At 35.1% G+C, this 14502-nt stretch overlaps 1 protein-coding gene across 4 annotated transcripts in view; it reads right to left on the bottom strand.

Moving 5' to 3' along the window:
• The window catches only part of Ca-alpha1D (Ca[2+]-channel protein alpha[[1]] subunit D), a 239320-nt gene that overhangs the window by 42079 nt on the left and 182739 nt on the right, over positions 1-14502 (bottom strand). For all 4 annotated transcript variants that reach the window (XM_075304026.1, XM_075304023.1, XM_075304024.1 and 1 more), the window contains exons 16-17: positions 7321-7428; positions 3906-3958 (exon numbers count right to left, since the gene is read on the bottom strand). In XM_075304026.1, coding sequence (XP_075160141.1) covers positions 3906-3958; positions 7321-7428 — 161 coding nt within the window. The remainder of the gene's footprint in view (positions 1-3905; positions 3959-7320; positions 7429-14502) is intronic.

Raw genomic sequence — 14502 nt, forward strand, 5'->3', positions numbered from 1 at the left:
GTCTGGTATTTATGAAATAGAGCTGTGATTGAACTTATGGTTTAGTTGAATAACTAACAGCCTGTTTCTGTATGTCGAACGAGTTCTATCGATCGACTGAAATGCATAGAAACAGCTGTTTTTTGGTTATAAATTCAGCTGTTTGTTTCCATTTTAGTCGATCCACAGAGCTCATTCGACATACATAAACAGGCTGTAAAGGTCCTTTATTATATTGTTTAGTCTGGTTTAGTCACCTTAATTAAAAAATAGTAATTGGTATTAAAACTATGCTTTCATAAATTAATATCTTAATAATGCTGCAAAAAAGCGTCGCCAAAAAAGAAGTGAAAATATTCTTTTTGGGTCCGGAAGTGGTGCAAAATTGGCGGAGAAGCGATGAATGTAATAGGAACTCGTCATAGAACGAATGTCCACCGTTTCAACAGTCGTTGCAATAAATTTGCATCACTTCTTACGGTGTGATCCATATCGTTGTGTGATATTTTCCAAAATAAATAATTTTTATTTATTCGTTGTTTATTTGATTTTTGGTCGAACTTTTGCTAGAATTATATAAATATTTATAAAGACCTCGAGCTTCAAGAAACATTAATTTACAATATATTTTATATTTTTTTATTATTTTTCATGCATTCTAACTTGTTTGAATATTTTCAAAAATTATCGATTTTTCTATAATGGATTAGCATTTTTGTGGCAAAATTTGAATAATTTTTACCATTTTATTTATTCTAACTCTTTTTTTAAACTATTTGAAAAAAGAAAACAAAAATTACGCATTAAAATATGAAAAAACTGAAGTAAAAAACTTCCTGTGTAGTTAATATAATTAACTCCTTTGTGAGGACATTTTTGGAAGTGCTTTTAAAGTTGTGCCTTTAAACCAAATCCCAATTTTTTGCTGGGAAAAGTGTGGAACTACTTTTAGTTGCTTTATTATGTATTATTTTGATGTCTATTTTTGTATTCTTTTTTATGAAATAAAGCAATAATTGAACCTATAAGTTCTGTCTATAAATTTTTAGCTAGGGGGCTATAGTCCCCCCTAGGAAAATTGTCTAGCTACGCTGATGGCCCCCATATAGACCGATCTCCCGATTTTAATTCTTGGACTTGTAGAAACTGTATTTACTATCCGATTTGCCTGAAAATGGAAATCTAGAGGTATTTTGGGACCATAAATTGATGTTTCGAAATTGGAGTGTATGGGTCCATGTTTTGGTACATCAACCATATAGACCGATCTCCCGATTGTACTTCTTTGTCGTCTAGAAACTATACTTTCTATCCGATTTGCTTGAAATTTAAAATCTAGAGGTATTTTAATATCACAAATAGGTATGTCGCAAATGGGGTGTATCGGTCCATGTTTTGGTGTAGCCCCCATATAGACCGATCTCCCGACTTTACTTCTTTGGCATCTAGAATCCGTAGTTTTTATCGAATTTGCCTGAAATTTGAAATCTAGAGCAGAGAATGAAGCCGCCGAGTCGCGCCGCCGATTTTAGCCGTCGCCGACCCGTTTTTAGCAGTCGACGCCGCCGCCGAATATGTCGACTCATCTCAACTTAAATTTAGCCGCCAATTAATCTAACATATTGATTTATATCAGAAAAATTTAATAATATTTGTTATAGTTTTTGCCAAAATTTTGAACTTTCCACTTTCAATAAATTAGTATCAAGTTGCTATAATAGTTTTACAAAAATTTAGCTCAAAAAATTTGAATGAAATGTAAATTTGATTGTAAGATTGGTTGTACAACTAATCTCATTACAATTCGGAAAACTTCAAATTGATTTTATAATAGATAATTTTGCGCCGCCGAACAGACAATTTTTTATCGGCTTAGCCGTCAAACCACCGCCGCCGGAGGCAAAAATTTAGTGTTAGCCGCCGCCGACAAAAATGGGTCGGCTTCATTCTCTGATCTAGAGGTATTTTAGGACCATGTTTTGAAATCTAGAGGTATTTTAGGTCCATGTTTTGGTATAGTCCCTATAGAGACTGATCTCCCAATTTTACTTCTTGGGCTTCTAGAATTCGTAGTTTTAACCAATTTGTCTGAAATTGGAATTCTAGAGGTATTTGAGGACCATTAAGAGGTGTGTCGAAAATGGTGAGTATTGGTCTATGGTTTTGTATAGCCCCCATATAGACCTACCTCCCGAATTTATTTCAAGTATTTTAGGTATTTTAGGTCCCTGTTTTGGTATAGTCCGTATAGAGACTGATCTCCCAATTTTACTTCTTGGGCTTCTAGAATTCGTAGTTTTAACCAATTTGTCTGAAATTGGAATTCTAGAGGTATTTGAGGACCATTAAGAAGTGTGTCGAAAATGGTGAGTATTGGTCTATGGTTTTGTATAGCCCCCATATAGACCTACCTCCCGAATTTATTTCAAGGACTTCTAGAATCGTGAGCCGAATATGGTGCGTGTCGACCCATGTTTTGGTTTAGCCCTCACATAGACCGATATCCCGATTTAACTCATTGGGCTTCTAGAAACCGTAGTTTTTATCCGATTTGCCCAAAAATGTAAATATACTGGTATTTTAAACCCGAAAAAATCTATATCGCATTTATTTTTACCAGTCCATTTGCTAAGGCATCATTTGCTTCTTGAGGGTACACCCAAAAAAATAATAGTTTCCTCCGGAATGAAGTTTTAGACAAACGAAATTTCACTTTCGTGTAAAGTATTTTCGTTTAAGGTGGGTATTAAGTTCGAGTTTAGCCGCTAAAATCGTAATTTTTCACGATTACTTTTCTTTAATAATCCATTTTAAGGAATATAAACTTTGTGAAAATTTGCTTTGGGATATTCCCCATCAAGTTATAATGAAATCTGCGACAAACATGTGTAATTTTATGACGTATTTTACTCATTTAGTTTTCACTTTAGTGAAAATTAGCGGCTAAACTCGAACTTAATACCCACCTTTAGAGCAAATTAATCCGAATTTTTGATAAGTGATTCAACGATTGTCTCTAAAATTGTGTCAAAAGAAAACTTTGCTTGTCTAAAATTTCGATCCTTAGAAAAAAATTCTTTTTTTCGGGGTATAGCAGGCTCACTGATCATGGAAATTGCTTGAAATTGAAAGTAAAATTTCCAGAATTTACTCCTCATAATCATTTAAATAATGGCGGAAAATATTTACAGATTTAAGATTTCATATCAATGCGTTATTTAATCGTTTACACGATGTGTTTATGATTTTTCTAAAACAAAATTGGTTTTTATAAATCCAGAATCTGATCTAGTCTTCATAGGTAGAATCTTTAAATTTATCTTCGGGAAGCGTACTGGATGAACTGATTTGCTTGGGAGAATATTTGTCATAAACCCCCTGAAATTCTATATATTATCAAGTAACCCGCTACGAGGAAGAGTTTTCAAAGTAAACTTGAATATTTGAATCATGGTGGTGGGTATTAAAGATTCAGCCCGGCCGAACTTACTGCTGTATACACTTATTTCACTTGTTTTCTTTTACAAGTTTGAAAGAAAGAAACATGGAGTTCAAAATACATACATGTCTTTAGTGCCATACGAAATTTAAAATGGGGTCATTAATGATGAAATTTACAATTTTTAAGAAATTATGAACTATTTTGTGGTAGACACGAATTCAGTAAATCTTGTAGAATTTTGTACCCATTTTTAGTTCATTTAACTAACGCACACAAACAAGTCAAGGAAACTTTCTCAAAATATATTAATTCAATGAAAATAGAGTTAAATTGGCTTTAGTGCCATAGAGGGTTCTGATATAGTATTTAGCGCAGAAATCACTTTTTAATACATTCGTAAGATTATATGAGTACGCTAGTACTTAGCAAAATGTGGCATTAATTTTATATATTAAAAAAAAACATAACTATTTTGTATACTTACTGGCAATCGGAAGCGTATATTTTGGAACCATCTGAACAACTGAAAAATTTCCCCTGCGAAAGAGAGATGTTAGTAAAATTTTATATGAAATCATTACATTTGATATGGCTAATTGTTTTTTTTTAATTATAACATACTTCACTGTTAATTTTTTGTTATTAACAGGAATGAGGGCTGCTACGCTTTTCTACATTAAATTTAATATTTTACTTAAATAAATATAAATAAGCAATGACAATATAAAGGGTGATTTGTTAAGAGCTTGATAACTTTTTAAAAAAAAAAAACGCCTAAAATTTGCAAAATCTCATCGGTTCTTTATTTGAAACGTTAGATTGGTCCATGACATTTACTTTTTGAAGATAATTTCATTTAAATGTTGACCGCGGCTGCGTCTTAGGTGGTCCATTCGGAAAGTCCAATTTTGGGCAACTTTTTCGAGCATTTCGGCCGGAATAGCCCGAATTTCTTCGGAAATGTTGTCTTCCAAAGCTGGAATAGTTGCTGGCTTATTTCTGTAGACTTTAGACTTGACGTAGCCCCACAAAAAATAGTCTAAAGGCGTCAAATCGCATGATCTTGGTGGCCAACTTACCGGTCCATTTCTTGAGATGAATTGTTCTCCGAAGTTTTCCCTCAAAATGGCCATAGAATCGCGAGCTGTGTGGCATGTAGCGCCATCTTGTTGAAACCACATGTCAACCAAGTTCAGTTCTTCCATTTTTGGCAACAAAAAGTTTGTTAGCATCGAACGATAGCGATCGCCATTCACCGTAACGTTGCGTCCAACAGCATCTTTGAAAAAATACGGTCCAATGATTCCACCAGCGTACAAACCACACCAAACAGTGCATTTTTCGGGATGCATGGGCAGTTCTTGAACGGCTTCTGGTTGCTCTTCACTCCAAATGCGGCAATTTTGCTTATTTACGTAGCCATTCAACCAGAAATGAGCCTCATCGCTGAACAAAATTTGTCGATAAAAAAGCGGATTTTCTGCCAACTTTTCTAGGGCCCATTCACTGAAAATTCGACGTTGTGGCAGATCGTTCGGCTTCAGTTCTTGCACGAGCTGTATTTTATACGGTTTTACACCAAGATCTTTGCATAAAATCTTCCATGTGGTCGAATAACACAAACCCAATTGCTGCGAACGGCGACGAATCGACATTTCACGGTCTTCAGCAACACTCTCAGAAACAGACGCAATATTCTCTTCTGTACGCACTGTACGCATTCGTGTGGTTGGTTTAATGTCCAATAAAGTAAACTGAGTGCGAAACTTGGTCACAATCGCATTAATTGTTTGCTCACTTGGTCGATTATGTAGACTATAAATCGGACGTAAAGCGCGAAACACATTTCGAACCGAACACTGATTTTGGTAATAAAATTCAATGATTTGCAAGCGTTGCTCGTTAGTAAGTCTATTCATGATGAAATGTCAAAGCATACTGAGCATCTTTCTCTTTGACACCATGTCTGAAATCCCACGTGATCTGTCAAATACTAATGCATGAAAATCCTAACCTCAAAAGAATCACCCTTTATAATAAGGGCTATTTTAATACTTAATTACTATCGCACAATATAATTTAGCGGAAATTTCGGGAACATGAGAAACTTACGCCAACAATTATTCAGAGTTTATTTTAAAAGTAGGTATGTATATGTTGAAGATGAAGAGTTATTACTTGGCTTTAAAGTATTGCACGATTACAGTACAGTAACGGATATAAGCACATCTCATATAAGAAAAACCGAATATGAGAAAGTTTAGCGAAACAACGTGCCTTTCTGGCGTTTTTTTTTTATTATGTTTCACCCTAAGAATATCTTTTTTAAGCCCCCAATAGTTAATTGCTTTTTAATTTTTAAAGTAAATCTGTTCAAAAATTTTTGATGCTCTCTGCTATTTTATTATTTCTTCTCACTTAGCCTTTCCAGTCTATTGTGATACCACAGTGATGAACTACTCTTTTATCACTGAGTGCTGCCCGCTTCTATGTTTAGTTAATTGAAAAGTGTTTATAGTTTGAACCTACGACCCTGTGTATGCAAGGCGAGCATGCTAACCATTGCACCACGGTGGCTTCCTTCATGATTTTAATATATGGCATAACTACGATAATAAATTGTCATTAATAATTTCTTGTTTTAATAAAAATATATTGACAGGTTAACGGCGTTGTCACGTCTTCACAATCAGGCCCCTGCGTGTTCCTCCGTCATATGCCACCCGTACAACTCTCTCTCTCTCTCTGCCATGTGAGACCGTTAGGATCAGTGAAAGCAGACAATCAGCTTAAACAGATGAACTCAAATTCCTTCTTAGAAATAATACTTAACAGGCCTGGCATAGTGGTTACCCACAGTAGTATATTTCTTTCTATACTCTCACGCGATACATTGGCAGTTAAGTTCTCTTCATGCTATCCAATACGGCCAATTTTTCAAGTTAAAGTTTAATACAAAACGAATTTCCAATTGAAGAATTAGCCAAATTTCGCTCTGAAAATTAATTCGCTTTCAACGCAAGTTTTTAATAACTTTTAACAATTAAAACGTTATTTGAACCAATTTATTTTTTTATTGGAGATATTCGAAATTTCAATGAAATTATTTTAAGGTTTAAAAATATAAGAATTGAGCTTTCAGAAAAAATGGAATAGTTCGTGCAATGCCGGCTCAGTATACATATTGTCGTACTGAGAGCAATTTTAAATCAAAACTTGCTCTAAAACAGATATCTATCAGTCTAACCAGAGTCTTAAGAAGGTACGGTGTACTGTGTATACGGACGGAAATACTTTGCACCGGAATGACAAGACTTTCTGCTTTAGTGACGACAATCATCGTTTGCTTTCTGTCCGAGGAACTTTAACGCAATTTAAACCCATCTTCATTCGTGATTCTTATGCCGTAATTTCCAGGAATTTGTGTATTATGTAGATTGAATTGAATATAATACCGTAGCCTTAAATCTAGAACTTGAGGGGAGCATTTTACTTGATTACTTCTAAAGTAGCACATATATCCTTTCTCCATTACATATTTATCGGGCCGACAACGTGCTTGGGTCACTTCATCCAAATTTCTTGTAAAAATTTCGGCGTTCCTTAAATCTATTTATGGGCGTATTACCTGACGCCCGACGAACCAGAAGAGATTTTAATGTCCTTCGACCCCTATGCAGGTCGATTTATAAGGATAATCTCCTGAACATTACCCGATTTGGTAACTGAAGTAAAAACCATCCACTGGGAGCTAAAGTTTACATTCGTTTAAATGTTAAGTAATTGTTCGTTTTAACGTAAAGATTATAAAAAATGTTTATAAAATCTATTATCTTTGTAAAAGTATGTTAATATTTGATTAAATTTGTATCAATGGAAGATGTTAGGGATATGTTTACCTTGAACAGCTGGACTCCAATTACAGCAAACATGAACTGCAGAAGACATGTTACAAGCACAATATTGCCAATAGTCTTCACAGCGACTATGACACATTGAACAACGTGCTGAAATAGAAAATTAAAATTATTGTGAGTATAAAATCGAGTACATTGCCTTCTGAAATTCTACACAACAGGAGTAAGCGAACAATAATATTATTGGTAACCAAATGAAATGTATGTCTAGGTTAGGGTAGGATAGGTATAGTGGTAACCCGATATTTCAGATGCACTTAGACTAATCAATCTATTGTGATACCATAGTAATGAACTTCTCTCTTATCACTGGCTGCTGCCCGATTCTATACTTAGCTAATTGAAAAGCGACCTCCTTTTTATGGTCGAGTCCGAGCGGCGTTCCACATTTCGTTAAAATCACTAACAGGAGCATTGAAACACTCAGAAATGTCACCAGCATTCTTGAGAGGCTATAAGCCACCGCTGAAAAACTGTTTTGTGATTGGTCGAACTGGGATTGAACCCATGACCCTTTGTATGCAAGGCGGACATGGTAGCCATTGCACCACGGTGGCTCTAAATGTACGTCTACTTCTATTAGAGAAAATTCCCTGAGATATCTCTGTAGATTTTTAAAATTTTTATCCCATAAAAAAACTAGGCAAAGCTTGATTGACAAATGGAAATTCTGCAGGGGCTCAACTACTTTAGTATGCTATTGTTTTCAAAATTTGCAACAATACGAAAACAAACAAAACAAAACGTTTCCAATTGTTTCGTTTCGTACAATCCATATGTCCAAAACGAAACGGAAACCTGACATAACGGCACTTGCCTTTCGTTTTGTATTGTTTTTGTTCGTGAGTGGAAACCAAACCTAAACTGAAAAGTACTGTGGTGCTTAGTAAAATGTAGGAAACAAAACGGTACACATTGAATGCAAACATTTGCTCATTCATTAAGTCCTTACCAAAGACAATAAACTTGAGGAAGATAGGAAATTGGCTTGCGTCATACCAAATGTTGCATTTACCATGTTAGTTCCATACATGTTTATAATTTTTTTATTTATTTTTCGTTTTTATTTTTTAAATGAAAAACTTAATTTTCTTAATGAAACAATGTTAAATTTTAGGCTACAACAAAAAAATTACATTTTCCCCTTTATGGAAATTTATTTCGTGCACCTAATTTATTTTTATTTGCATTTTAATGCTATGTCAATACTTGTCGTATACGCGTTTGGTTCGAGTATGAAACTAACACGGTAAATGGTTTGATCTCCTCAGTAGCCAATTTCCTATCTTCCTAGAGTTTATTGTCTTTGGTCCTTACAAGCAAAGACAATAAACTTGAGGAAGATAGGAAATTGGCTTGCGTCATACCAAATGTTGCATTTACCATGTTAGTTCCATACATGTTTGTAATTTTTTGTTTGTTTCTCGTTTCTATTTTTTAAATGAAAAACTTAATTTTCTTAATGAAACAATGTTAAATTTTAGGCAACAACAAAAAAATTACATTTTCCCGTTTAAGGAAATTTATTTCGTGCACTTAATTTCTTTTTATTTGCCTTTTAATGCTATGTCAATACTTGTCGTATACGCGTTTGGTTCGAGTATGAAACTAACACGGTAAATGGTTTGATCTCCTCAGTAGCCAATTTCCTATCTTCCTCAAGTTTATTGTCTTTGCTTACAAGAAGAAAAATCTTGAATGTTATTTTTATACCCTTCACCACTACTGTGGCATAGGGTATAATAAGTTTGTGCATTTGTATGTAACGCTTTGGTAACGATTGGTCGCAGAAAAGTCTGAAACCACTCGTTTAGTATACCGATCGTCTTAGAATGAAATTCTGAGTCGATTTAGCGATGTCCGTCTGTTTATCTGTCCGTCCGTCTGTATATGTAATTTTGTGTGCAAAGTACAGCTCGCAATTTAAGTCCGAGAATTTCACTTTGGCTCAAAAACAATCGCTATTGATTTTGAAAAAAATTGGTTCAGATTTAGATATAGCTGCCATATATATTTTTCACCGATCTAGTCATAATTGACGTATTTATCAACGTCTTTTCTTAAAATTTCGGACAGCCAATTGGTTTGCGGCTCTCGTAAAATATGCAAAATATCTGCTAAATCGGTTCCGATTTAGATATAGCTCCCATATATATCTTTCATCCGATTTGCACTTATGTAGCCTCAAAAGCCAGAGTTTTGCCCTGATTTGCTTCAAATTTTGCACAAGACGTACGGTTAATAGTTCCGATATAGATATAGCTTCCATATATATCTTTCGCCCGATATGGACTTAAATGGCCCCAGAAGCCAAAGTTTTATTCTAATTTGCTTGAAATGTTGCACTAGGAATACAATTAGTAGTGTAGTCAAGTGTGGTAAATATTATTGAAATCGGTACAGATTTAGATATAGCTCCCATATATATATATATATATATCATTCGCCCGATTTGGACTAATATGACCACAGAGGCAAACGATATAAATATTTGTATATGGGAATATAAACCGTCATGAAGGAGTTGAGATGGTAACACAAATTTTGGTCTAGAAAGGGGTGAAGGGTATAATATAGTCGGCCCCGCCCGACTTTAGACTTTACTTACTTTTTTTGGTCTTGCATTATTTATTCAATTTATTTTTCGAACAATAACACCTGTTATATTGTATTATATTTTTTTTAAACAATTCATTTTTTTTAACAAAACTAACATATTTAACAAACGTATTGGTTATGTCACGCTGTTGTCATCGTTTCGCTCAGCAAACGTTTGCAAACGTTATATTGCCGTTTCGTTACCGAACGAAACAACAAAACGACACAACTCCGAAGAGCATTAAAGCAATCGTTTCGTCTCTTTTGCTTTTGAAATGTTTGTTGTTTTTTTGTGACTACGTACAAAACGATTGACGAAAATTGAAAAGTTCGTGATTTTAAATGATACGTACCTCAATCGTTTCTTTATTTTCGTACACTGCACCTAAGTAAAGTAAGTTCCCTAAATCCCTCTTAATACAAATGAGCTACTGCCGTGGGCTGTTTGCTGAGAGAGGCACCAGTGCTAGGGCTACTGTCGAACGCAGTTTGGTCTTCATGCAACTTTTATTTGCAACTTTTTATTGAATTGTATTGAATTTAAATGTAATGAATTGAAATGTATTGAGGTGAAATATGTGGGTGAAATATTGAAATCTATAAAAATTACTTCTAGTTTGTAAAGCAATGAATTAAGAACAATACAATACTGAATTAAGATTTTTGTAATGACGAGTGGCAACTCCTTTTATCTTTTTTATCCGGTCTTATTTTATAAGAGGGTTCCTGTCATGTAAAACAGAAAATCTCCTTCTTCTTGCCGCTTGACTATCAACCATATCAGTTCGTTGCCTCTCGTCGCTTATAGGAATCTCTCCCACTTCTCAACTAATAATAAATGTAAGTGACACGAAATCACACCTGTTTTAATTTGGGTTGCCGGGAGTACTGCGTCGAAGCAACTTGGGGTATTTGCTAGAGTTCCCAACTTTAACTTGTTTATCTATTGGAACCTAAGTTCCACTCAACAACCAAGCACTGGTGTTTTCATGAACCTAAGTTCTTTGTTATTGCAAAATATTCGGTGTCTTGACGAACCTTAGTTCACCTCTAAATTACGCCAAACGGCATATAACACAAAGATAAGTTCATGGTCCTCCGAAAAAACTTGAACCAATCCTTAGATTGAAAAATCCGCTAAAAAATTTAATTTTTTGTTAACAGCGTAATTTGTCGCTTTTTCGTTTTTTCCTGTTATTTTCTCCGTATAAAGATATAAATATTATTTGGGATTGCAAATTAGGTTTTTCTGTCATTATTGAAAAAGTGTTAATCTTCAAATATTCCCTACCATCCAACATTTTCATGTCCCTTGAGACAGGGTTGTTAGTACGTGCGACATAGAATATAATATGGGGGATATGGCAACATCACTGCTGTCATTCTCAGAGTGCTGAACTTTATTTAACCTTAGGATAGACTACTTGGTCTGGCCAGTCCAAATTTGACTTCGAGCGCTTAGTAATCGAAAGCTTATCGCCTATCCTAGGGTTAAAAGAAAAAGCCGAACAGAACAGTAAAGTTAAAAGGAATATTTTCAATAATATAGTTTTGGAACAAATAGTAAGAAAAAGACGCCAAACACCTAAAAGAAAAGATCAAAAGAGTCTAAATTGGAAGGAATAGGTGCGACGAAGTAAAGTGGTGGTAAGAAGTTGCGAAAGTTCCAGTGGAAGTGCCTGGTGTTTTGATCAAAAAAGACATTGTTACAAAATTATTTCTAACTATTGTTTCTTGCAGAAAAGTCGAATCAAAGAAAGATTTTAAAGAGTAAGTTTGGTGTATTCAAGACCGTATAATAACCTCAGTATCACATTACCGCGTGGTTACGGCGAAGGAACCCCCTCCCTCCGTTGGTTTTTGTGACTTAATACCGTTATCCTAAACAGTAAAAAGTCGTAGTCATTGGAGCTGATATTGGGTAGTATCCAAATTTGTCTCGTTATTCACCTCTCACCAAAAAAATATATTTATTCAAAGGTCTGCCAAAGTTTATTTCAACATTTTTGTCTCTCTATTACAGAAGGAAAAACCATTGGTACGTTTTACGAAAACCTTTGTAAAAAAGTAATTGCTCAATACTAAAAGATGGTCGTCCATGGTTGTAATCTTTAGTAAAGTTTTCCGCAAAATTTACATACTTGGCAGCCATCAAGAATAATTGGTTAAAACAACAAACGATCCAGTGGAGCAGACGGACATATATCCAGCAATAATCAAGATTTTCTAATCAACCATACCACCATAAGTCCCATTCTTCGTCTTCACAATTGCCAACAAAGCGTCAAACATATGGTCGCGGAGCCTCGGATTGTCTAATTAGAGAAAACATCGGAAACAAATATCATCCAAAGTCTACATTCCTACATCAATAAGACATACATTTGTGGCATCAAACTATTGACAATAGTCAAGCGTTTATTTTGAGAGGTAGTACGAGATTACTATGTCATTTTCACAAAATACCTTGGGAAGACCGTAAGTTAAAAAGTATCGCATAATACTATTATCAAAAAGTAAAAAAAAAGAAAATAAACGGTAAAGAAATTGCTTTGAGTTGCCTCAAAGGTTTGTTTGCATTCCTAATGCATTGAGGATACAAAAAGATTGAGTTCCGAATCCCTGGAACTAGTGTCTAAGCTGTCTCAAGAATTGGTCTTATCTTGTTCAACTGGTACTTTTGTTGTTGAATTCCTACCAAAGCTCTATATTCGACGTAAAGCTAAAGAGTATTCGCCAAGGACAAAGATAAAGTTTTAATTTATATTCAACTGCAGTGCTTGCTCATTTATTATCTACCATAAACAACAAAAGTAATAGCCTTTACTTTCTAGGGTGCTAGCGAACTTGCTTGGAGTTGTGACGTCACTTGAAGTCTCCACAATTGGAAGCAGTTTAAAATTTTGACCACAACGCGAAACCCAATAACACCATCCACAAAAAGTATCGGCTCTATACCACAGTAGAAAAATTGAAGCCATAGTCAAACATAACCGTGGCTAGTACATCGGTTAAGTCTCCAATTACGACAACAAGATAATCAAACAAAAACAAAACAATATTCCAGCGACCCCTACTTACGACAATCAAGAGTCAAGAGGAAACAGAAAGCTTTTATTATTCATTTCATCAACCTATGCTGCTGTGTTTACACCTCAGCTCTCCTCCCCTGGTATTGGTAGTCTCCTCCCGTGACGATAAAACCATTCCTGGCAACAGCCATCTTAGGCAAGTCACCATCGATACACAAAGGAAGCACATCATTATCGACGACAAATCTTCAAACCATTCCATCAGTAGCAGAAAGCTGGTCGTGGTCAAAGATTATAGATTTGAGGGAGATGGGAGATTGGCTTGCGTCATACCAAATGTTGCATTTACCAGATTAGTTTAATACATGTTTGTAATCTTTTAGTTGTTTTTAGTTTTTATTTTTTAAATGAAAAATTCAACTTTCTTAATGAAACAATGTTAAATTTTAGACAACAACAAAAAAATTACATTTTACCCTTTATGGGTAATTTCTTTTTATTTGCATTTTAATGCTATGTCAATACTTGTCGTATACGCGTTTGGTTCGAGTATTAAACTAATGTGGTAAATGGTTTGATGTGCTCAGTAGCCAATCTCCCATCTTCCTCTTCTATAATCTTTGGTCGTGGTGTCCCACACCAAAGTGAAACGCAAGTAACAATTGGATCATTCAACTTGTCATGTTTACCCACATAGTCTATGAGTGCGGTGGAATTCTGTAAGTCTGCAAACAATTGTATTTAATATTGTGTTGTCGTTACCAAGTGTACAAGATAAAGTCGGCTATGCCTTACAATAAATAGTCTCCTAATGCGCTTTACAGACTATCAGTTATTCCAGACGACAGTGCTCGTGTCGAACATATCCCATATATTGTGCACATTATAAGTTAAGTCCGAAGCCATAATCGATACTGCTGCATGTTTATGGGATCGATAACACATTTACCGATTATTTAGTCATCGCCGACAAGTCGTATCGATCCGACACATTGTAAGCTTCGTCTTCCTCACTTTCTATTGAGAATAGCGTAATGCCATTCGCTAATACAGTCATAATTGGAGACCTGTTTATGAGATAACATCGTGTAAATTTTAGTCTACAGCAATTCACTGCACATGATAGGACAATTTTCTGTGATACACGAGGAGTTGAATCTGCTCTCGAGTGTTTACGGGTGAAAGATTTAGCTGTATGCTACCGAACTGAACATTGCTCGCTATAAACCAACCTAGATTAAATCCTGGGGTCTAGCTCAACCTTGAGGCTTATGTCATGGCTTTAAATGTTTTCCGAGGTTGTACAGAGACTCAAAGGCGGACCTGTGGTCCTCTTCTAGGCTGTCAGCTCAAGTGAATGTATCATTTCGATAATTTGCATCAAAATCAATCCTCGAAAAGGCTGGATACCTGTCTTTGATTTGCCTAACGTTCAGAAATTTTCGTATATTAAACGATTGTATCGCATACTCTCAAACCGGTGCATTTCAATCGCTGAGTTACAAGTTGCTATATCAGGAGAAAGTTCTCCTTC

This window comes from Haematobia irritans, chromosome 4 (genome assembly GCF_050003625.1).
Source record: "Haematobia irritans isolate KBUSLIRL chromosome 4, ASM5000362v1, whole genome shotgun sequence".
In the NCBI taxonomy this organism is placed as follows: Eukaryota; Metazoa; Arthropoda; class Insecta; order Diptera; family Muscidae; genus Haematobia; species Haematobia irritans.